Genomic DNA, 25,922 nt, shown 5'->3' on the forward strand with positions numbered 1-25,922 from the left:
GTGCCTGTAGCTTTGCCTCCAGTCACTGCAGAAAGCATGGCAGACTCCCTCATGTGCCTCGAACAACTGAAGAGCTTGTCAGTGGAAAGAAGGTAAAATGAGCTGCCTTTGATTAAAATAAGAGTTGAGCGAAGTTTACCATGGCTTTACCTATGTAATAAAACTGTTGAACGGAAAGGTCTGCAGGCTTTTCCCAAGAAGACAAAACCAGCAGAAACAAAAGGAGAAAACAGACCTGTGAAGATGGGAGCAAAAGGAAACCAGGAAAGAAGGGGTGAAGGACAGAAAAAAAGATTTCAGGGGTCAGCAAGTAAAATTGAAAGGGCAGCAAGGTCACACTTATTCCTGCCTTTATGGTTCCACAGGTGCTTTCTGACTTACCACTGTAGGTGCCAATTTATTTCCTATGGGCTGGATTTCCTGGCTGTGCTGTTACTCCTGGGCTACCAGGGCATGATGTGGTCCAGGCACCTTTTTGGCAGAGGTGAGGAGAGGTGAGGTGTGGTGGCGCAAGTTGAGGCAGACTTAAAAGAAACACTATGCCTGCGTGGCTGGGTTCGGACAAAATGGCCTTTATTTTTTATACAAACTATTTATATATCTTAGACAGTGCAGGTGTTAGACCCTGATAGGTTTTTGTGTCCTTCTTCTTGCTTGCTATTTGCTGTTGCTGTAGGTGCCCGTATGCTGTGGTTCTAAGTTCTGGTTCTTCACATCCTGTTTACATACCTGACAATTTGTGGCTGTCTTAAAGGTACACGGCTAAGTCTTTGAAGTCAACTAACTTGTCTGCACACCCGCTGCAGACCCCAACAGTGAGGTGTCCATGCCTTGCTCCTCTTGCCCGCAGATTTCATTCTCATAAGACTGAGATGGAACGGTATACGGCACCATGGGACACTTGCTCACCAGCCACTGGGTATGAGCACTTCTGCCGCTCCAGGGCAGCCCACGTGGGCCTCAGACCCCTGTGCAAAAGGAAAAAGGTCCCTCGTTCAACACTTTGGGTGCAAGGCACTGAGGCCTGTGCTGCTTGTCCTCTGCCTTGTACTGGGGGTGCAGCGGATGCAAAAGCCATCATGCCCCTGGTGGGAGGCTTTGCTGGTTGGTTCATCAGCTTTGTGAACAGATGAAAGATGGCTCAATGACCAAGCTGCAGCTTCCCAAGGTCGAGGTTATAATGTCCTACCAAAATTAGTACGATTCCTTTACCCACTGGCATTTTTCAACACAAAAAAAGAGAGAAAATACTAACAAATAAGATTTATAAGAAGAATACTAATGAAGAAAGACTTCCATTAGATAAAAGGAATGTCTCCAGTCTCTTTATCAAGGCCTGCAAACTAATCTATACTGGAAGAAGAATTTTTCATGTCCTAAAGTATTTTCTCATTAATCTTATTTTAAGAAAAGTAACATAATGAGGATTTATTTTAGGCTCTTTGTATACTTCTTCTAAAGCTAGACAAAAAGGGAAATCTCATATTTGTTTTATTTCGACTGTAGCACTTCATCTGTCAGCTAGACATGACAACAAACATGACAGTGTGTAGGTCATTTGTCTGTGTATAAGATATTTGTCTTTAAAGAATCACAAAACATTTATTCTCCAAATTATCAAACACAGTCTGATTGGCCAGCATGGATCCTGTGTCTAAAAACAGTTTGGAAAAGCTGTTCTTGTAGCAGGGTGGTATTTTTTTCTGGGATCTACTTTTAGATGTTTTTATTAGCTAGCTCTGTTGGGTTTTTTCCAGGTTGTTTAATATGTCTTTGAAAACTCTCATTCCTCATATTCTGTTTCCTGACAGCGAACTTCAACAGTGACCAAGGAAAAGCAATATGGCTTGAGTGGAATTTGAGAAAGCTACTGCCCCAGAAAAATAAGAATTGCTTTATGAGTGTATCTCACAGTCTTGTGGCTGGGTATTTAGGTAGACTTTTGAAAGCTGTGAGTAGACAGTGACCCATGGGCTCACCAGGGTAGCTCTAAGACTGTCACACTGTTACCCCTATCGCAGCCTGGGTCAGATTAAGGGCTGCAAAGGGGTGCATGCTCTGACATTCAATCAGAGCATTCAGACATATGTTAGATATGCAAAATACCTTTCTGAATTCAGTGAGATAACCCATGGCATTTAATGGGTTTTGACTTGGGATGACAACATGAAAAACCTTGTGAGTCCTGTGACAGAAGTACAGTTTTCCTCATCCCTTCCCTGATATACACCAGAAGAAAATCACCTGGTGTAGATATTAGGCTACTAGAAAGGCCATAAAAATGCTGTAGTGTTGAGAAATACATTAAAAAGCAACTTTGACATTTAAGAAATGGATAAATTCCACTGATTGTATTTTGCTGCTTTATCTGAAACCTCTTCAGTTTTGTGTTCCAAATGTCAGGCGTATTAGGTAGGTTTCTTGAAACCTCAGAGCAAAATAAGCTGTCAGATTTCCTCTTCATCATATGTTTGCATAAGGTCTTTTTCCCATTTGATCTCTGCTAGGGTTACTGGTTTCTTTAGTTTCAGCTGGAGTTACTCCTGTGGAGTCTTTCTGTGGTTCTGTAGTATGATAATTAACTGTTTAGGGTATTTTCTTTTTTTAAACAGATTTGTTGAGGGGATACTACCCCTGCAACATTAGGGGTTTTTTTCCTGATGCCCCAGCAAGCTGCTGGCATCCCAGGTAATCCCAGCATGTCACTTCCTCCTGGCTCCTTGTCCCCCTGTGCCAGATACCACTGCCTGCCTGGAGCAAGGTGGAGGCTGTCCAACTCTACCACATGGTCACAGCCACCTTCTCCTCGCTGCCAGCCTCCCCAGCTCACAGCAGCCTCATGCCTGTCTCTGTGGGAATGGGTCTGGGTAGATGTATGCAAGTGAGAGGAGTCAGAGAGGCTGGGAGCACAGAAAATGAAAAATATTTGGAGAAATTGATGAGCAGTTGCTACAAGGGAGTCACCAAAGTATGCATGCTGTCACAGAGTGAGGTCTGTACTCTGCTGGGGAACCAGCTTTCTGAAGTGTAAATGCCCAAGCTTTTGCAATAACATCCCCTAGACAGCCTTATATTGTCCTGCAGTGGTCTGATCGTCTCCTCCAGCCCGTTTGGGAATCCCATGCCTTGCTGCAGGAGGGAGCCCAGCCTCCACCTGGGGCTTTGCAGGAGCCTGCTGCACACTGTGAGCCTACCAGCAGATCTGTGGGAGCACTGGGGCTGCACCGAGCACTGTGGTAAACTGGGATCATCAGGGAAGTTGTGCACAGCCTTCAGGCCTGTTCCAGAGTTTCCCAAAGTCAATAGGAGTCACTCCATGGACTGCCTGGCCATGTAGCTCTGGGGCAATATGGGTCCCAATGGGCTACTTGCATGAAACAAACTCCACGTTTGTGGGGCTCATGGCAGGACCAACTGCTTTTCTTCTGTTACTACTACCTTTTAGTGGCAAGGATTCAGGGAGAAACAAACAGCCTATCTGAATCTGTATACGTCTGTGACAGAACATTTTGAATGGCAATTCCCTTCCTGAGCGTGGACAAGAGAAACAACGTTGATGTTAGCTACAATTCAATTTCCCATACAGCAGATGGAGTTCTCTGTTTTGAAATGCAAAAACTTTCAGAGAAACAAGAGATGGCTTAAACCCAACCAAACCACTTGAGCCAAGCACCCATGAAAGTTGCCTTCTGGACCCAAGTGATGGAGAGCTCTGGCAGACCCACCTATCGCAGAAACAGATGTCAGTAATTAATGACCAACTCAAGCTAGGTGGCCCATCCTAGATGAAATGCTTGAATATTAATCACAAGGTTCTGAATATTATTTTTTAGTATTTTATTACCTGACCTCTTGTGAGATGTATATCACATGTGGGAGGAACATCAGGACTGTGACATGCAAGGAAACTACATAGGCAGTATCTCACTGTCACCCTGAAGTGTTTGGTGCTGGGACAGGTAATGATTAGGGGTCAAAGTGGTGCGACAACAGATCTGCACACAGAATAGTCTGTTCTTGGACAGATTTAATGGGGGAAAATGAAGAGGTAAATAATTGTCTTATGTGCTCCAATATGTGAATCAGTAATAATGCTACTAATTGGTCCCAGGCAGCTTCATATATGCCCTAACCTTTCCGTTCATGATTCAGATCTATCTCATTTTCCTCCAGGTTTCAATCAGAGAAGTGAATTCACATGAAGCAGTGTTCTGAGATAATATACAGCTCTTCATCTATGGCTGAATGTCAATACCCATGAAAAAAAAAAATCATTGCATCGGTCACTCATATATGCAATGTAGATCCTCTGAAATCACTCAAACTGAAATGGAGCTACAGCAGCCAAGTGTTTGATCAACAAAGTTCATTGGCATCATGGGGATGCAAAGCACTGCTTCAAGATGATTAATTATCAGTACATTGTAGTGCTCCTGGCCAATTGGTTACTGTTAGGTACATCTAAAAGTAAATTATTATAATAGAATATACATTATTCACCTTGGTGTATGTTTTGAAAAAAATAGTGGAAGAGGGTTGAAATTTCGCTATAACCATGGCTTGTTCTGTTGTCCTGGGAATTTTGCATCAGTTCAAGATGACTTCTCTTCTGTTTTAAGCTTTACAGTGTCCATAAACCTTACAGATTTATTAGATTATTTTTTTATTGTGGAAGAGAATCCTGTTATCAATTACCAGCAAAATCTTGCAATTAAGTACACAGCTGCAATCACAACATATGTAATGACCCCCTAAACCCCAGACAGGAGAAGGGCAATGTGCTGAAGAGTATTAATCTTACTAGCATCGCTCCTTACTTAACTGCTTTCATTAACATTTGTTGAGCTATCTGTCCTCAGGTGCCAATACCTTTAATGTTTAATAAGATTCCATTAAAACCTCCATTAAATGAGTAGTGAGGCTGCAAGATAAAGCACTCATTAGTATGTGGTGTCAAAGGTAAGTTTGCCCATACGATAAAAGATTTGCATTTTGCATTTGAGAAGCTGGACTACAGTCCCTCAAGTAGTGATGTAATCACATGCTGCATCTTTCACAGCCTTAACAAGAATAAGGGCAAAACTGTGTTCATTGGCCAAAGCAGTACTCAACAGTCACTTTTTATCCTTTCTGTCCAATATCCAGTGGCACATCTTTCAAACGTTCAGACCCAGGAAAGCTGGGGAAAATCACTAGTAAATTGGATGGGGAGTACTGCTTCATTTATCTGCTAGGGCCCGTACTAAGCACAATATGACCCTGTCAGTGTTTCAGCCAGGGCAAACCATCCATGGTGATGGTGAGGCAGAAATATTGATGTATCAGTTTCACTCACTCTGCTCTCCAGTGGAATGTCTGAGCTAATTAATATACCAGAGAAGTGTCTCTTAGGCCTTACACACAGAGGAAAGTCCATCTATTTGTGGCTGGCCCACTCTTTCATGCCCTTAGCCTCCTAACCCAAGAGCTGCTGGTGTGCCCAGCCTCTCACAGAGAGGGAAAAGGAAGGAATGTGTGCTTTGGGAGAGTGTTGGCACTGGGGCTGTGCATGCTCTCTTCCTTCTCTCATACAGCAGCACCCTTCTGCAGGCTGTAGAGGAAGAATTTGGGGGCTGCAAGGACAGCATAGGACACACTTTGGGGATCCTGTTGCTATAGTGCAGTGTAACTGTAATATTATCCAAAGCCTGCAATAGTGAAGTAACACCATCCTGCATTTCATAATTGCCAAGGGTTTCTGGTAATCGCTGTCTCTAGAGAGTCAAGGGGTGATAACCCGCACCACAGGTGGCTGCAAGTTTAAACCAGTTGTTTGTACTACACTAGAGATACTCAAATCTGACTTCAGACACACTGACCTTGCTGATCTAAATTCTGAAGTATTATAAAGTGTAGGATCAATATAGTCTGTTGTACTGGTTTTGGCCATGATGGAGTTAATTTCTTCATATGAGCTGGTATGGTGTTATGCTTTGGATTTGTGACCAAACCAGTGTTAATGACAGAGGGATGTTTTAGCTATGGCTAAGCAGTGCTGCCCAGTCATCTGTGCAACACACCACTTACTAATACACCATCGGGAGCTGTCAAGCAACAGTTTTCAGACTAGTAGAGGGAGCATCAGGATAAGCCCAGTGGTTTCCTCTGTCTCCATGTGTAAGGAAAGGACACTGGATCCCACCTGCATGACAGTCCCTCCAGCCAGATCAGAGAGCTGAGCCTGCTCTACTTCTCTGCTGTGTTCTCCTTAGGAGTTTTGAATGTAGCAGGCAAATGAGAACTTCTTTCTTTCTCCTACTCCATTTTCTGATCCAACTACACCAGATCCCTAGTGATCATTCAAGGGAATTCAGTCCTGCAACTGACATGTTGTAGTTATCTGAGTATGAATCTCCCTGCCTCCCTCCATCTCTTTGTCTCAGGATACAGGATCTATAAATTAGAAAGGAAGACAGGTGTAGCTGTTGCTCCATAGTTTGCTGTGTATCTGTGATTTGAAATAAGTAAATAGAATTTTTATAAAAGATACTAGACACATCTTAAAAAATTCAGGAATTTCAATGAGAATACCTAGGCACTTTAATATGCATGTCTGTGTTTATATATATGTGCATTAACATTTTTAATTGCAATCCATGTGACCCACATGAAGTGAGATGATAAATGTGGCCATACCAATGTGGTAATTCTGCTGGCAATAACATGATCTCTCATTGCTATGTTGATAAGTGTCTGAGAAGAAAATTTATGTCTGGAGTTTGTTGTGCCACGCGCTACATAAATCACTGTACATGTCAGTAGCAGGTAAAAAAAAAAAGACTGAATTACAGTTAAACATTTATTTAATCTCATTCTTTTCCATCTTATGATCACATACATGCTTTTCTACATAGTTGTTTGTTTTTTTTTAATGAGTGCAAGCAATATATAATCAGCACCATGCATTTGTTACCCCTACTGTTATCCTTAGCCCTGTCCTCTGGAGCTTTTACCTTTTTATTCTGTCTATCGGTAAACCTTTGCACCCCATGTTTCTGGTCCATCCATAGTAACACTGAACACATACAAATCCCTACATATCTTTAAGAACATGTATCTAGCTTCTCTACATTATTTTCAGAAAGCTTCTAAATTACTTACAGCAAGGGAGATATGTAAGTATTCCATAAAGTTAACCATTTTTAGGTACCAAATATTACAGAAACTGTCTAATCCCGTGTCCTCAGTTTTTGACTAGGAATCTCTTACCTGAAAATTCACCTTCCCCCAGCAGTGCAGATTGGCTTTCTCATGTTTTGCACATTGCAGTCATCAGCATTTTCTAAAGAAAAAGAACACTAACGGGAGAAGAGGTGAAATGGGCCATGTGGAGCAGAAATACATAAGAACGATAGGGGGCTGAGTGATCTAGAGCTAAACACAGTTTAGTCGGGAGGTGATTGTGTGCAGCTCACAACAGTGGAAGCCCAAGTACTGAGGAAGCGCTGAAGTACTTACGGACATTTCTCCACAGTTTTATTCATCTATAGCCTCTGCCCATGGATGAGTCTCTCTGGAGCGCTTCACCAGGAAAGCAAAGAATGAAAACTGAGCAAAATATTTCTTAGATACACTTTATTAAAGGCTTAATATACACTTAATAAAACCTAAGAAATGTTATAGATGTTGAGGAAGAAAAAAGATTAGATAGTGTGTCAGTGATCCCCAACCTTTCTATAAAACCAGTGTTGCACTTAACTTGTAATTGCTTCCTTTAAAACAAAAGCATGCAGAGCTCGTGCATAGTGCATACTCTCTTTCCTTAGGTGATGATTGCCATGCTCTCATATGTACCCACTTGAACAGTGTACTTGCTGAAATTCAAGGCTCCAGTCAAGAATGAAAATCTGATCTGAGCTGTCTGCATACAAATGTGCTCTGGCACAGCCTTCTTGGAGTAATCCAGGAATGAAAGTTTGACCTAAGCTTGTTTGGTTTTATCAACTCCAGACTCACTCACTGTGAAATTCTAGTGGACTGGTGGCTCTCCTCTCCCAAGATAAAGCTTAAGTTAGACCTTCAGGTGTAGTCTGAAGGGAATACTGAGTCACATAGGAACAGGAAGAAAATAGAAAATGAGGGATGCAAAGAACTGGGATGAAAAGAACTTGAAGGCTCGGAGTGCAAGTAAGGCTGTCACTTCTTCACAATCCTTAACACCAACTGATTTGTCAAAATAGGCTTAAGACCACGATGCTTACTGAGACTAATAGAAAAATAACCTTTTCTAAATTTAAGAAATTATCACAAACACTAATCTATTCCTATAACTTGCCAGTATCCATATTTTGTCAGAGGGAGTCTATCTGGTAAACTTCAGTGCAACATCTGCTAGGAGGCACATAGAATTTATATGCAAACATAAAAGTAACTTTTTTTCTGAATTGTATGCAAATTCCTGTGTCCTCCCTATCTTTCTGAATGCAGACGGCTGAAGTATATGGGAATTGAGACGGTTCTGGCATAGCTGCTAATGAGAAAGTGAATCCACATTCCCTATTTGCTATGGAAAACTACTCAGTGTACCTCACCCCTGAAGAACTTAAGAAGAGCTAAACCCCAGTATTTATACAGGTGATACTGTCCACTGTTTGTGTTACCGTTACAGAGGAACCATTTTAGACAAGTGATCACAGGGTGGATATGCTGGAAATTCATTGTGCATTCAGAGCTTACCACTGGAGAGTGCAGGAGAAGAACACTCCTAAAAATCCCGAACAAATAGCGGTTCTGCTTAAATGCCTTCCCTTGGACTGTGCTCAGGAGACAGGGCTTATAGTCCACTAAGCATTCGAGTGCTGATTTCTGTATTTCATTCATGATGCAAACAATTATAAATGCACATCTCGCCTAGACATACAGAACATAGGATCCATTAACTAAGAGCTTGTAGGAGCTTGAAACAAATGCAATTGCAATTCTGGTGTGTAAGGAGAGACTATTTGCTATCAGGTCAAGGATAAATTTTATTCTCATATATTTCTTGATTATACCTAAACACTAAACAAAACAGTCAAATATAGGTGCCCAAGTACAAAATTTAAATAAAAAAAATTCTGCAAATAGAGAGGCCTTCATATCTGCACTGACACTTGCACTTATAACCCAGGCTCAGAATTTTGCTGTAATTCTTGCTAGACACAAGAAGCCACACAGTAAGCATTTCTTTCAACAAACCTAATACAACGTGCAGAAGAAAACCTTCTCCAAAGGCAGATTTTGCCACTGTTATTCAAAAGGGACACTGCTGGGACATTGTGCATCTATGAGACCTTGCAGTTTTCCAGCCAGAGGGCGTTGAGACTTAAAACTTTTGCCAGCCAAGGTTAATGGGCTAATAACTAGGTCCTGTGAGATTCTTTGTCCTCCAAGGATTGAAGCTGCTGAGTTCCTGAAGAAAAACTTGAAGTATTCAGAGGTCTAGAGAGAGGACAGAAAAACCCCAAAGCTCAACTCCCTTACCAGACAGTTGGGAATTTCACATGGATATGAGGACACCCATGTCCCAGTTCCCAAGATGCTGTGTTCATTATGCTCAGTGACTGCTTACCCTAAGTCATTCCTTGGGCTGAGTACTGGCATGACTCTACATGCCTTCTCCGGGGACAAGTTTCTGTGTTCCAGCTTCCAGATGAAAAGAAGAACCTGGCAGAGGCCATGAAGTACCTTAGTGGCTTGAGCCATTGGGCTCTACTCATAGGCTGAATTATTATGCCACGTAAGACTAATTAATATCAGTGTTAGTCTGAGGGCTATGTTACACTCCGTAAAGACACTGTGGGAAACTCATTCTGGCCTGGCTGGACAGAGCAAGACACTGGAAGACACTGAAGTATCGGAGGCGAAACCCGTCTGTATCTCGTCATAGGTCTGCCAGAATAAACAAAGGAATATATGTCAGTTATGTGGCGTGCATGTAGAGCAAATATACACTTAATCTTCTAGTGAATCACCTTTTTCACACAAAGATCATCAGTGATCCCTAGCAGAACAGCTGCTCAGACACATTCGGCTCTGGCCTCAGAAACCTCCCACACCAATGCCATGAGTGAAAAGCTATAAAAGAGTTGGTCTGCCAGATTGGAGGGTCAAATAGCAGCCTGTAAATGCTTGTAATAGGGGACAGTGTGACTACTGATGCTTATTCCTCTTAATGGCCTTATGCAGAAGCAAACAGCTAGGAGAAAATTTTTTATGAGAAAGTAAAAACTAGGTGACCTTCACAAGACATTAAATCATTTCCGTCACACTTTCTCTTTCATATTGCGGGAGTATGTGCCTCAGCTAAGAATTTGCCTTGATTGTATTATTTTTTATTATTAAAAAAAAAATACTGGGAAGTGTCAGCTCCTGAAACACTGATCTAGAAAGATCTGCCTATTATCACAGCCTCTTCTAAAGGATCTCATTGTTTTCATTTCCTTATAAGAGAACCAGGCAAGGGAAAGCAAGAGTGATTTAAAAATCTCAGTACCAAAGAACAGGAACTTATCAGTTTCAGACAAGAATCACTAAGTAAAACAAGCTCACTTTTTTATATACCATTGATTAAATGCATTATCTCATGTTTTGTCTTCAGCTCGTATCTACGGAAGTTATATTATTGGATTTTGAATTCATAATTTTTAGCAAAACAGTAAGCCCACAGTGTCTTTATCACCTTATAGGAGATAGAAACACTTTTGTGATCATGAAATTTCGTGTGGACTGGCTTGTATTTTTCTGTTCTTTATAATGGCCATTTTGATCTTTAAGGCCTGACAAATTGAGTTGTTTTGCTTACCAAAACAAAATGTTCTCGTGCATATCCATATGTGCATGTATCTGGCAGTCAGCCCCTCCTAGACATGTTTGAATCTGTTGGCCAAATTTGACAAAGGAATAAGTTGTCTCAATGTTTTTATTTCCTGCAGGTTGCATGGAGCAGTCAAGAAGGGAGGAGACCCACGCTCACTCCCTCTGGGGAAGGGCTACAACCTTTCTTGATGTTCAGGGAATCCACCTAGGGATGCATCTCCAGGCATAGCTGTGGAGGACGCAATGGTTCAGTGTTTTGCTGCTGAGCCATTTGTTTCAAAGACAGGCCAGAGAAATCATTTTCCACTGACAATTCTCTCACATAGGCTTCTGAAATTTGTGTGTAGTGAATTTTACCCTGATTCACTGCAAAATGAATTATTCACAAATGGTCCAGTAGTGTTATCTTTAACCTGAGATGTACAAAAACCTAATCAATAGCAAAGCATTAAGGTAGTGTGTAAGGATTGGTGAGTCACTATGGGGCAGCGCCAACAGTGTTTGTCTGTTTATCTCTTCCTCTGGTTTTGCATTAATCATTAAATGGGCAAAATAAGGACATGACATTTTAAATTGTATATACAGGTACCTACAGTATTTTTCCTAGGGCATCTGCGCAAGTGTCTCTTCAGATGTTCTTTCCGGAGTTGATTAGAAATTCTTTTTGAACTGATACCTACTTTACTTACTTTTAATGAAGACTATTAGGAATAGCAACATGCATGCCAACTAACCACAGGAGCTATCATTAGCTGAGTGACCAAACCAGTCAATTTAAGTAGAAACTAGATAGGTCAAGAGTTCACAGTTACTTTGCAGCCCTTTGCTCGTTTCATTAAATCCATCAAGGAATTAAAGCAGCAAGTTATCTAATAAGGCAACTTCCAGAAGAAACATGATAGCAAAAGTCAAGGGCATTTCAAGCAGGAACAGGACCACTACTGCAAGGTTTATGAGCTTTTGACTAAGTAATTGACTTACCTCCCAGTATTTCAGGTCCAGGCACATCATCATCATTACAGAAAGTATCCCTTTCTCAACTAACGGTATTTCTGTGTCCTTCTCAGCATTTGGATAGGATGGAAGGCAGAAATAATTTAGAGGTGAGATTTGCAAAGCTGGCTACATGAACTTGTGATTTTGAATATCCCTCCTAGATGTGATTTGCATGGGGATACAAAAGAAGGCAGTAGAACAGGAAAGAAATGAAGAGTAAGGATTTCTGCCTTGAAGAGAAGACGATGCCAAAGAACATGATCCTGTACAATAATGCCAAGTGGTAGCACCTCAAGAAATGTGGTTTGAAGGTCTGATGAGACAATAATAAAACCTAATTGAAGGAAAAGTTGGGACTGCTAGAAGAGAAGCTAAAATTGGGGCGGGTGGGGGGGTGAAAGAAGGGCAGTTCTGAAATTAAATGGAACAAAGAAGAAAACACATTTCACCAGCAGCATTGATGTTTAGATTTGAAAATACTGGAAACTTTGATATTCCTTTTCTGCTGTTGTTTTTAAAATTAAACCCCAACATAATTAATTGTCCATTGGTCACAACCAGGCTATATTCAATAAAGGTTAAATATGGAGTTTTACTTCCCATAAACTGTATTTGTGTCATGATTATAAAGATTTTGATGCTAAAACATAAAACAGGATTTGAGAAGACCATTATTTTTGGCTTACAGATTTACATCAAAGTATTGTGAAGACAAGTGGCGAGAAAAATTAGCTGATTTATTGCTAAAGTGGTATCTTGTCTTTGAAGAAATTACTTTTGGAGATCTTCACCTCCTCTCTGCACATGCAAGATAACAGAGGCTGTAAATGTCAGGCATGTTAAGTGCTTGAAATAGCTTTTGTGCTTATCTGCAATACAAAAAAGTCACCCAGATGCAGGATAACCATACACACCATTTCTATGACTTGAAAAAGGAAACTGTTTAGCTAGAGTTGAGAGTTGCTCATTCACTCTACTTCTGTGAATAGTCCTGCCTGACATTAGCTTACAAAGATGCAGTGTTTCAAGGGTTGTGTTAAGCAAACACATAGCATACTCCTCAGATGCTGAGCTGGCTGATCTCTCAAAGCCTTATGCTGACGTTGATGGCATTTCTCTGGGTATCTGTTCAGATGTAAGATAATGTTATACTACCCCATCTGATCTGTTTATCTGTAAAGGTCAGGTAATGTTCTAATGGGATATAACACAGGCAATATTTTAAGTATTAATGGGGCATAACACCTTCCCACATCACAGTACCTAAATGTCGTTAGCCCTGTTGAAGATAATGGGGCTTCTCACCTGAATAAGATTGGGAGGATATGAACTTGCAAACTTTATTTAAACATCTTGGCCCAGAAAATGATATAAGAGAATGGAAAATTACTACTATACGTATGAGAAAAGCTACACAACTTTCTGTTCTGTAGGACCCCGACACCTAGCTTGTATATGAATATGGGAGAGATATGCCATGCTGTGCCACTGTGAAATGCCAAGGTTTCAGGTTATAGCTAAAAACCTCAGATGGGTGCCAAACTATGGAAAATATCACAGATGTGTATGGAAATCCCAGCGACAGACAAAAACTTTCTGGACTATCTGCCAGAGCAAAAAGAGCTGAAGTCTGGTTCTGCAGGGCCTGTCTGCAGAAATGTTGTTAGCTTCCACTATAACTACCTTGAAGACATCCAACTGCATCTTTCTTTGTCTTTTGCTCCTTTCTGTGGCATGGCAACAGGTACCCTAACTCCCAAAAGCTCTGGCATAGGCCTCTTAATATTATAGACCGAACAAGATCCAAAAGATGCTGTTAGTATGGATGCTGTTACATTAATATAAGTGGTCATTGACAAGACTATTCTCAGTTCTGCTAGGCAGAGTGAAAACTCTCATGCTCAGCACTACGTTGTCATAAGCCAGATGTACCCTGGTGAATAGAACACTCATACTGGCAGAGAAAATGTGTTAACATAAGAATAAAATAAACACGGCACCAGTGCTGATCCATATTCACCTGTAAAATGAATCAGTTCAACACATTATAGGGCTTCCACTGTACAACCATTAACATACACACAAGACGTAACAGCATTTAATGTCAGAAACTCCAAGACCATTACAGTTTTATTAAAGTAATTCACTTGTACTGAAATTCAAGCCTTTATCGAGGAATGGGAAACTGAGTCTGTACCTCTTTAAGCATTCAGGCACAGAATAACTGGAACAAAAATATCCCAAGAATGAAAATTTTACTGGAACTATTTGATTATAAAAACTCTGGATACATCTCTTGTGAGCTTTCATCAGACTGATATTTTTTCTGTCCTGAGATATGTTTGATCTTGGCCCTTGGAAGCCTAGAGTTGATGTTCAACCCTGGGCCCAGAACACAAGAACATTCAAACCACCTGAAGTTAGTTCTAATAAAAAAAAAAAATGTGAGAAGAAAGTCCAATAAGCAGGAGAGTGAAATAGGTAATTAATGGCTCCAATGATTTCAGAAAGAAGCAAAGCTGCTCCAAGCTGATGAGTTTCTTTTGTTCTTGGAAAAGGAGGGAAAGGGAGCTGTTTCCTCAGCAACTTTATCCTGGAAGACAGTCTGACGTGGCAGGCAGCCAACCAGAGACAGGTTTGATAAAATCCAGACTACACTCGAATGATGCATTTTTTCCTATGAGTCTGAAATTAGTTGTAGTTTCAGTCAAAATGCTATCCCACATTAACAAAAAAACCAACCCAAAACAAAACAGAATGTGTATTTACATAGCATGTATGTGTTCTGTGTATATGTTGATATATATCTATATAGAAACAGACAGCAAGCTACAACAACAGAGGCATAGGTCTATTCAATGGGAAAAAGGCTTTGAGGCAAGGAAGTAAAACATTGTCCAAAACAAGCCAGACTTCAGCACGTTCGGTTAGACATGTGATGCATCCTCTAATGACCAGGGCTAGGGATTAGCTGCATATCCCTCTGGAGGGGTGGCTTTCCCTGGCTGACAGACAGGAGAAGTCAGCCCTGGTGAGCCATCACTGCTGCCACATGGCCACTGGACAGGGCAGAATGTCTGCAACAATCATTTCTTGCGATCCCAAACATTCCCCACAAGATGCTTTATTAGAAGGAGTAGAAAAATGCATGGCAGCCTGATTCTAGCCACAAGCACTATGTTTTTGATGAAATGATGTCATAGAAAACCTCTCCTTTTTCTTTCAGCTTAAAGCCACAAAATCCAGAATTTTGGGAGTGAAGTTAGCAAGTCATATTTTGCAGCATTGTTTCAGATATTATGTATAGTCATATTTGTTTAAATTTTCAAGATTCCTTCACTGTGAGGAGAAATGTTTAGGCAAAATAGTTCAGAATTCTTCTCACGGTCTTAACAGCCATGCACGTATTTTGTAAAATACTGTCTTACTATAAAATAAGGGGTCTAAAGATCTGTCCATTTTTTTATAGATTACTAATGAAATTTCCAAGCCATAAATTTTGATATAGAATAAATCCAATGTAATCAAACGTAGTCCCAAACTAAAAGATTTTGTAAGTCTGAATTCTTCAAAAATATCCATCACCTGAATGATTTTGACTCTCCCCCACTAAAATCCATGTCTATGTTTTTATAAAATTTCAGAGATCTCCATCTGCTTCCTCTTGCCTGCCTCACAGACCTCCATAAAGTGAGACTGCCAGGTGATTGTTTCATGCCCAGCTGCTTACAGGTAACCTAAGGATAGCTTCTCCAGTCAGCACGATGCTGGGGCTAGAGAAGAGGCTCTCCCAATAAGCAGCATGAGAAAATGGACTTCCCACATGTTTACCGTGGACACCTTTCAGTCTACCCATTCAGACAGGTAGATTTCACCTAAAATTGATGGTAATTCACCTTCATTGTTGATGAGCATAGTAGTGGCTCCGGTGCTACAGCAGCTGTAATTTCATTCCACATGTACCCTCATGTTCAAGACTGCCCGTGATGTGGACGCAGGTACAGCCACCCCTTTACAATGTTTCAAGTTTCAGGAAGACTGACAGCACCACAAAGCTAGGCCAAGTCACATTATTTTTAACATCTGCAGCAGATGAAAAGTAACTTGGAGAAGATGCTGTCAATGAGCCACGCAAAGTGGCTGCATGTCTCAGGTCTGCATTTCTGTTTCACAGGAGCTGCTCCTAATTAACGCTGATATCACCAAGTATAGTCAAGCATACACGGCATGTAAAGTCAAATATAGTAGTAAGTCATTGCCTTCTACCCCACCCAGACAAAATTTGGTGCCTTCCCTTTTCACCAGGTGCTTCTGAACTTAGGGCTCCCTGCTCGTGCTGTGCAGAGAACTGTACCTCACAGTGGAAATGTGCAGGTACAAGTGAGATGCGTGGGATGTTATTACTACAGTGCCCTTCAGTGACCTGACTTCCATCATGCTAGTGATTAATTTTTCTTGTACTTATAGAAACTGCAAGGTAAAAGCAAGGGGGAATCACTGCAAAATAACAATGAGGACAACCAGAGAGAAAAGAAAATTGCATCAGACATGAACACATCCCAAATGCTGACTCACAGCACCCCGTATTTCCTCGCTTGCTGCCTTCAAAACTCTCCCTCCTACTTTCATCTTACAGCTCAATTTATGGCACACCTGAAGTGCCCCCCTATTCTTTGTCTTTCTGTTTTCCTTCTACTCTTACACTTTCCATTTTTTTCTGATGTCTGCTTAATGACTGTTTTCTTGATCTGTCATAATTACTTCAGATAGCCCCTTAAACACTGGAAGGGGCTCTGTAAAACAACTGCCAAAACCCATAGTCACATGCTTCCTCCTATCTGCAACTGAGTCAACACGGTCCTCAGCCTAATTTAGAGTCTACATTTTACTAATTATACAGATATTATGAAATCAACTCCATGAAGAAGTCAAATGACACTTTCTTTAGAGAGATTATCTTAAGTTTAAAAGTTAATAAACATGGCTCTAGGGGATGGCGCTTACCTCAGCCTTAACTGACAGAACCCAGACAGCTCCTTTGCAAGCATGACTGGGAAATCACCGTATCATTAAAAAACCCCTGAGATTACATGTTCCAGATTTGCAACATTATAAATTGCATTAAAGATAAAGCCTGCTCTGAGCTCTAAGACATGCAACTGATCTTAATAAAGCACATGATAAAATAACTTATATTGTAATTCAGAGCAAATTACACATTGTAGAAAAATATTTTTTCCTTCAAAATTAATGAAGCAATGTATCAGCAAACAGATATGCTAATATACTGCCGAACTGACTGGAGAAAACCAAGTGAAAAGTAGAAATGTATTTATAGTATTGTTTTCTCACATTTTCACACATCGGGAAATTGCCACCTTCACCTGAAGGCAGGAAACACTGGGTATTCTATCAGAACCCTGTCCTGCATGGTCAACGATGCTCTGTGACTTGCATTCCTGTTCAGAGTAACATCAGTTACCAGATACAGATTCCTTCCTGATACTGTTTTAGATATTTACTTATAAGTTTATGAGAAAAAGGAATATTTATGGACTAAACCTTTCTCTACAGTATAAAGCACAATCCAGCAGCATGTTCTTATCCCTACAGCTAACACTGTGTTGGATACTGGCGGTCAAACACAAAGCTATGCTTTGAACTGTCCTGGAATGACTCAGCTGGGAAGAAATCACATTTAACCAAGGGTTTTTTTAAAAAAATATGTTTTCAACCTGCATAGACTTTATTGGTGTAAGTCATGCATCTGAGTAAGTGTAAGTATGTACATGTAAGACAATCTGTGTCAAAGTCAGCAGTATGTGCACGCAATGTAAACAGATGTTAACTCATCTGAATATTTCACATGTGGCTACAAATGAAAAATGCAAACATGAACTGAAACTTCCAGCCAAAACACTACCTATTCGAAGGAAGAAAACAAAATGAGGACACAGGCCAGAAACTTTCACAGTGGGGATCCTGAAGACAGGGAGCATAACCCTTGTCTCCTCACCAAGCTCAGGAACATCTTCCTGCCCTAGAACGTGGCACCTAAGAGAGCAGCCACTGCCAGAACAGCAGCTACTTCAGATTCCCAGAGCTCAGTGTAAATTACCATTCAGATTAATGATTTGAAATACAGACTGAACTTTTCCATTGTGCGATCAACTTGTGAAGGAGTTGATTCATATGACACCACAAGAAAGCCACTGTCAGAATAGGGTGATCGCACTAAAAGAATAGCTGTGGATGTCTCAATGAGGTAGCATATTTAAGATGCTATTTGCTTACTTGCTGTCACATGAAATACAATGAGTACTCTTGTAATTCAAACAAAGATCTGAAAAAGGTACCACCCATCATCAATTTCCATGAAGGTGTATTACAGAAGACACGGACAAGTCCTTTAAAATTCTGTTATTTTTACATGTTTCTAAAACCAAAAAAACATACAGAACAAAAATTATTAAGTAAATGTATTTATTATTGTTGGATTTTTTAATGCAGAAATACTGTTATTTCAAGTATAGGCTTACAATGCTGTTTCACTGTTCTTCATGCCAAAACAATGCACGTTTGGCCAACATGGCCAACAAAAAATGGTCAACTGCATTCTGCTCAGGAGGGTCAAACGGTGGTTTCAGATATTTATGTCCAAATCTCATTGACAGCAGGATCAATTACATTTGCACATGAAGTGAGAATGTGCCTCAAAAAAACCCCATTAAGATTAAGAACTCTTGCTATCTTAACACCTTTTTTACACAGAAAAGTCACTTGTATACATGGAGAAAATACATATTCAGGGTATGAAGACGAAGTTCTTAAAATCCATGTCGCTTTGATTGTTACAACATTAAAATGCAAATTAGTCTTTTTGGACTACAGTTGTGACACACAACAGAAACAGCTCTTCCTCTACTCCACAGTTTTAACTACGTATAGCTCAGTGAATACAATTTTCAGAACAGACCTGTTTCACCTGTCCATTGTTTTAAGTTAAAAGCTTAGTTCTTTTATCAATGGCTATGAAGCAATTTTCTATCCTTTTATATTTTATGTGAGTATCAAATACCAAAAGAGTGCTTTCGTATGTTTCCAAGAATGGCTTGTGCATTAACCGGTGCAGCTTAGAGCAGAATATGAATAATGCTGAAAACAACTAATGAAAAATATGGTTTTATGCTGAAAAAAATTACTTATTTTAACTGCAGCCTCTTTAGCATGGAATAAGGCAAGCACCAATGGACATGTGGGCAATAGCAAATGGTTTTGTAGCCATTAGTAGCATCTTCTATCATCCTCTTTACTATTAACAAAAGCTAATGTTAAAGCAGTTATGAAAAGCCAAGTAGATGTCTACTTGCATTTTAATGATAGGATTTGCCTAAGTAAATGTTATCCTCTGAAAGTGAAATTCACATTTCATGACTCAAAGTTTCAGCCTCCAGACTTACAGCTGGAGTTCTGTCTAAATGCAACAGAGGGCACAAAACAAAACCATCTCTTAGTTCTAGTTCTAGAGGTCACCTCGCTCAAGGACACCCAACCTGAGTCAGGTCCTAGAGGAATGATGCGCTCACCATCCTGAAATACCGAGGCTGTGTTGGGCGCCAGTTATCAACCAGGGGGAGATCAGGTTCATTCTCAGCATTCTTGGATAGGCTGCGGAGCTTCGCCATCTGCAGGAGAGCAAAAATCAAAGTGTCCTGATGGAAATCCCTCGGGATCAAATCCACAGCCCAACAATTAAACCAAGCTGGAGAGAGTGTCTCCTTCAAAGTTGTGAAGATATCCTTCACCTCATTATCACAAGAATGGTATTCATGTTCTTTTCCTAGCCACAATATTCTTAGAAATAGTGAAGAGAAAAAATGGGTCCTATCTGAACCGAACTGTGAAATGTAAGGTCATTTATGTACTGTCTGCAGAACTGTGTACAGTCACAGAAACTGAGCAAAGTCCTCAGAAAATGCAACTAGAACAGCCTATGTCCTAATAAACCTCTCCTACTCTAACCTAACCCTGCCTTAGTGGCTGACAGCTAAGAAGCCTCTGGAATTGCAAGGTGTTAAGGCTAAATTTAAACTAATTGTTGATTTCCATGGTGGATCTGTAGCAGAGGACATATTCTGCTGCAGTGACACAAAAAAATCCATTATTAATAACAGGAATGTAAAACCAGATAATGACTTGGTCAAGGTTTCAAATGGTTTGTAAACAGGGCCTGCAGCCTGACTCTCCCTGGCCTTTTTATTTTTTAACCAAGGTATGGTTTTTTGGGGGGATGGCATGAGTTCTGTCCATGCTCTTCAAATAATGCTCTTCCTCTACTGCTTTTCAGTTTTCAGAGGATGCAACACATATACCCACTTACAGATACATAATCTTCATTTGCTGTCACCGGCATGCACAAGATTGGACAGAAAGTGCATCAGCTCTGATTCAGACACTTGACACTTCCCTGTTTGGCTTATTGTGAAAAGGATGCATACACTTTCCTGCGTGTACACTTGAATGGCATACATCAGCTTTGTTTGCAAGTAGCTTCAATACGCTGATGTATCTAGCTTTTCATGTTACAGAGTTCAAGTCCAATAGAAGCAGAACCTCTGTCTGGGCTGTAAAAGCTGGGTTCACTGTGATGATAATAATTCCAGTTTAGGGACTGAACTAGCTCAGGCATCTCAGCACTGATCTTCACTACAAGGCTCAGAAAAGCCAGCTATCTCAAGTTTGCCTGAATAATGATGAGGTCATGTTTATAACCAGAATAATATGCACCAGCTGGATTATTCACCTGAAATTAAATTTCAGATTTCAGATGAAGAATAATTTGTATGGGAACAGCAGGAGATAAAAATAGTTTATCAGTTTTGTTAATACTGAAAGTACTATTGGAGAAGAGATTACTAGGTTTTATTGTTATTTTGGAATATCTGCCCTACTTAGAAAAAAAAAAAGCACATATTCAGGCTATAGCTACATAAAGGTGAAAAAATTTGTCTGCAATTGGATAGTTATTCCACAGTTAAATTCCCATCCTTTCGTCAAAACTAATCTAAACAGATAGACCACCAACACTGTAGCTCACAGGGATTTCTGGTAAATTAAGTTTTCCTGTAGAGTACTGATTTGCAGTGACTGCACTTATCCATGTGGCTAATATACTATTACCATCTGGCTGCAAAAGCATCCAAGCAATCCACTGTAAATGCACAGGCACTTGAAATAATTACTATTAATGAGGCTGACATGGCAGTACACTTTCTAGGATTAGAAATGATTGGTAACACAATCCTCTTTCATAAATACATTATTTAGACTGCAGGCACGCTGGAGTGAGAAAAGTCTTTCATTGTATTTGTATACAGTACCTCGCATACACTGCCAATTCTGCCTGAAAAGTGGTTATCCTGGGATAAGACCCAATCTATATGTCTATATAACTATACTACATCTATATGTATGTACATCCTTTTTATGTTAAATGCTCCATTTTTTCTACAGTAGGGCCAGTTAGGGAACAGCCTGTATGTCTCCCCAAATTCACTAACTTTAGATAAGCTGAAAAAAAGGCCATGGACCAAAATACAGCAGTGATGAAAAAGTGTTTGCACAAAGCTGGATCAATGATGTGATTAGTTATTCCTTTAGAAACACCTTTTAAATCAGAGATGCTTGGTAACGACGACACTTTTCCCAACAAAATCTGTAGTTGATCTTCTGTAATATAAACCCCTAAGCAGATTTAGTTTGTGGAAACCAGTCAGACCATACTTCTATTTTTCACACAAGTACCAGCTTCAAAATAGCCCACATATTTTAATTTTCAAATGGGCAGGGAAACAGGAGGCAGATCAATTCAGTAAGCTGTGAAAATTAAGCTGTAAATGAATACATTACCATATTTCATCTCTTGCCACCTAAGCTTCTCATCATACCCAAATTCTATTCTTCAAAAGGTAAAGAGCCACATAAATACAAAGTACTAGAAAATAGTCAGTCACTTGATTAATGTTCATGTTCTCACTACCCTGGAGTCTTGAAATTTGTGATATTTTATGATTATAGTCTGCTGAGTAGAGGAACAATCTCAGATGAGAAAACTGACTTGTGTGGTACGAGTAGAATCACAGGCTGAAATGATTGTGATGAAAGAGGGCATTTGAATTTCTATAAATGGGATTGAAGGAGAATAAGGATTAACAAGAAATACTTCTTTATGGTAAGTGACCAGAGAAGGCTTTCAAATTAACAAGAAATTATAGTTATCTGATGCTGCTCCTGTTTGTGAAAATTTCGCTGGTATACCTTCCAGAAAAAAAGGGTTATTAAGCACCTGATACAACACTTCTGTAATTTTCTTGGTTATGTGGTGCCATCTAGAATATGGGGCAGACAGAATCACCAATCCCATTGAATGAGTATTCTGATAAAAGATATTTGGGAAAGAAGCATGCTATAAAAGATGTATTTGCAAAGTAGAATGTTCAAGAAGTCAGAAATGCTCAGCTGCATTAGGTGAGAACACTGGACTCCTGCTTCATTCAGTGCACAATATAGTTAGGGTACCTGACCATCCCACTGCATTTCATTCCAGATGGTCATTTTTCCACTGCAGCTTTATTTCATAACTTGTCTAGTGACTACCCTCAAGCATTCAGCACGGTAAGCAATGAACACTTTACGTGAGGAAGCTTGAGCCAACAGAAATGGTTGAAAAAATCATGCATAATCAAAGTTGTTGGTGGAAGCTTAACATAAGCTTTAGCTAAATGTGTCGATGTCCTGCTCTAAATGGTTGCAGGAGAATACAAGTTAATGGCTTGAGCTCGCCTACACTGGCTCTTGGTGTAATGCAGTGTTTGGAGCTCTGCGTAAAATACAGGGTATGAGCCACATCCAGCTCCATCCTTTCCTACTAGCAAAAGTTAGTATCGTGGGAACACAGGGACTGGGAAACAGAGAACTACTCTTTTCTTTAGCTGATGCCACAAGAGCTCTCTTGCCCACAGGAGCAAGAACTCTCATATATAGTAACTACTGCTTGCTGTCAGTCACACTCCAAACTGCTGAAAACTCTTTACCATCTACACTGTGTTATGATTTTACTGATTTATAAAGCTCTCTGATATCTGTGGATTTGAACCACCATGATGTCTGACATGGGCTAGGAAACAATGAGCCCTTCCAAGTAGAGAATGTCATTATCTCTGCTCTATTAGTTAATGTAGGAGTCATACAGAGGCGGATAAGAGATGTGTCTTATCAGGTTGATTGCACGTACTAGGTTGTAGACTGCAGTCATCTGAAGATTTTTACAGGTTCCTTATGGAGTCCCAGAGTAGTTTCTAAGGCATTCAGTTCTTCACTGTGATTTTAAGCATGCAATGTCTCACAGAATCCAACGAGCATTTTCGCTTTTAAAAGAGTAAGATCAGATTATGGCATGTAACTAAAATGAAGTAGGTAAAATATAATCTATTTGACATTTACCTGGTCTGAGCTGACTATGATAGGCTCTCTAAGAATAATCCAGGTGATGCACTCTTCGCAAGGTGGAGTAGTGAAAGACCCATGGTAGGTCCAGTAGTCACGAGATTTAGGGAAAAGAATTGAAGGATCGAAGTTTGTAAAAGGAGCTTCTTTCCCCTTTAAATAAAACACAACAAAACCAAACACAAAAGTCTTCAATAGCTCCAGTCAAAGTCAGGCCCAGATGCAGCTCTGTTTTTTTAACAAACAGAAAGACTCAGATACTTCAAAGGAACAAACTAAGAAAACTAAGCAAACATCTACACAAGACATAAAGATGCAGTGTAAAGTAAGTGGACTGAATGACCCTCACAGATGGGCCCAGAGAAGCATGACACAACATAAACTCCGTGATGCTACTTCTTGTTCCTGAGCTAACTCATCTGAAGCAGTGTCCAGTACTAACATGCTTCACCCATTTCTGTGCAGAAATTGTCCTCCTTCTGGCCTCCTTTCTTATGGAAATTCTGCCTATCTATTGAATATTGGATTAGGCCACCATGCAATGAAGGAGGCAGGTACTCTAGATCTATAATATTTCTGCTAACAACAAACAAGACAGCCTATGAAATGTGAGATTCTTATCACATAATGTTATCTGAGACACAGATGTCTATACTCAGTGGCATTTCCAAAGGTCCATTAGGCAACCTATTCCAAGGCCAAATGGACCAATTGATAAAGGCGCCTTTCTTTTGTCAGTGACCACTGAGGGAATAAGAGTCCATGCCTAGCTTTTAGGTGAGTAAAGTCTGGCAAGATGACTCTCATTTTCACAAAAATATAAGGCCCATGAAAGCCAAAGAAGGCTCATATGTAAATGGAAGAAATTACTTTTCTTGTTAAGGAAAAGCTACACATGTTTTTGTTCACAAGGATATTCTGGCAATGTTGCAGAGTAGAATTTGAACACTAGAAAGTCATGCCTCTTGATTTTTTCTTTTTTTCCTGAGAATTTTAAGCAATCTTCCTATAGTGAAAAGCCAATATAACTACCTTTGTTTTGATGGCATTTATTTCTTCAAGAATTCTCTTCATCTCTGGTTTGGGAGTTTCCCCTACCTGTAAAGAAGAAAGCATCAGCTAACCAAAGAGTTCTGCTTGGTCAGTTCTCTTCCTGATCCTATTTTTTTTATACATGCATCTAAACATGCATCAACCATAAAATTACCATGCATTAACCCAATCTATCACCAATCTATCACCAATCTACAACCCTACCAGCTTAGTAAGCTATATCTTCTGTCTGTACCCCAACAGATATTATGATCCAAACAAGGAAATTGTATCAGTACAGAAACTCATGGTTAATTTCACAATACAGCTACTTCTGTTGACATTGAATTTTCTAACAAAGATAAACAACTCTTCAGACTCAAGCACAGAAGTTGGAAAAAGTTTCATTCTAGTTTAAAAACTGGATTTCATGGTCAGATCTACTGTTCGCAATTGCTGATCTCAACACAGTCATCCATCTATCTCTAGTGAATATTAATTAAACAAGAAAGAGTAAAGGCCCATATTTCAGGCTAAGACTGCATGCCCCCAAAAGGGTTTTTAAAAAGGACGAGTTACATTTATTGTCTGTGAGTTAGTTTTGCCTGGGAGAAAGTTCATTAAAAGCCCAGGAGTGGCATCTGTCCTTGAAATCAGTCCATGACTGGCATAGAACACAGCTGATTGCTATTTGTCAGAGGGCTACTATTGACATTGTGTCCCCAAAGCAGAAGCAAATACATCTGGATTTACAGTTTCCACCAGCCAAATAGTGACACAATAGCTGATGGGAGAAGTGTGTGTAGTACTGGATACCATTTGAAATAACATGACTCGTGCTCTATAACTTGTAAAGCATGCGTTACTGAAAGTCAAGACCTTCAATGTGCTATGATCCCTAGAAAATATATTCAGAGGGTTTTGCTTTTTTAACCCTGCAAGAATAGAAAACTCTACAGCAGCAGTACAAAGAAGGGTTGCACACTTCTACTTACCTGCAAAAATATGGCCAAAACAGCTATTCCATCAGTTCTTCTCACAGCATCAAGGTAATTACTGTATTTGGGATTCCAGTGTAACAAATGTAGCTAGAAACAATGACAAATGTAAAAACCCCACCCTTATCAGCCACGAGAGGTTGAATTTAGAGTTCTTTGTATAAATGAGAGAGTAGTTTGGGGCAACAAACAATGAGGATTAGGCCTTCAAAAAAATAAAAAATAAAAAAGGGACAGCAATTCATGTATGAGATATATCAGCCATATATTACCATTTAGACTACTATTTTCTTTATAATAACCCATAAACATCTCAATACAGAAATTGCAAAAAAGAACAGTAATCTCAAAGCTGAACACAGAAAAGATGCTTAAGCAAGCAGGTGGAACATGCATTTCAGAAGTCATCTACTGATACGATTCGTTTCCACGTGGCTTTCAAATTACAGCATTTCTAACAAAGAATCTGTATGAATGTAAGCACTGTGTATTGATAGTCTACAGTTCTCATCTTCCCCTACAACCCTGAAGTGGTAACACATTCTTCCTCCTTTC

General features: G+C 39.9%; 1 protein-coding gene across 2 annotated transcripts in view; it reads right to left on the minus strand.

Annotated features, from left to right (window-relative positions):
* Positions 1–25,922, minus strand: part of LOC308061626 (carbonic anhydrase 3-like) — a 74,005-nt gene that overhangs the window by 20,471 nt on the left and 27,612 nt on the right. Inside the window, exons 4-8 of one of the 2 annotated variants that reach the window (XR_013927300.1) lie at positions 25,365–25,457; positions 24,370–24,435; positions 23,335–23,490; positions 9,590–19,517; positions 1–9,459 (exon numbers count right to left, since the gene is read on the minus strand). The exon at positions 1–9,459 is cut by the window's left edge and continues 20,471 nt beyond it. Coding sequence is in view for 1 of the 2 variants with exons in the window: in XM_080381907.1 (XP_080238033.1) it covers positions 19,398–19,517; positions 23,335–23,490; positions 24,370–24,435; positions 25,365–25,457 (435 nt within the window). In the remaining variant the exon portion in view is untranslated. Of the gene's footprint in view, positions 19,518–23,334; positions 23,491–24,369; positions 24,436–25,364; positions 25,458–25,922 lie in introns of both variants that reach the window. The other variant, XM_080381907.1, reaches the window with a different exon arrangement.

Source organism: Falco punctatus (assembly GCF_963210335.1).
Source record: "Falco punctatus genome assembly, chromosome: 3".
NCBI lineage: Eukaryota > Metazoa > Chordata > Aves > Falconiformes > Falconidae > Falco > Falco punctatus.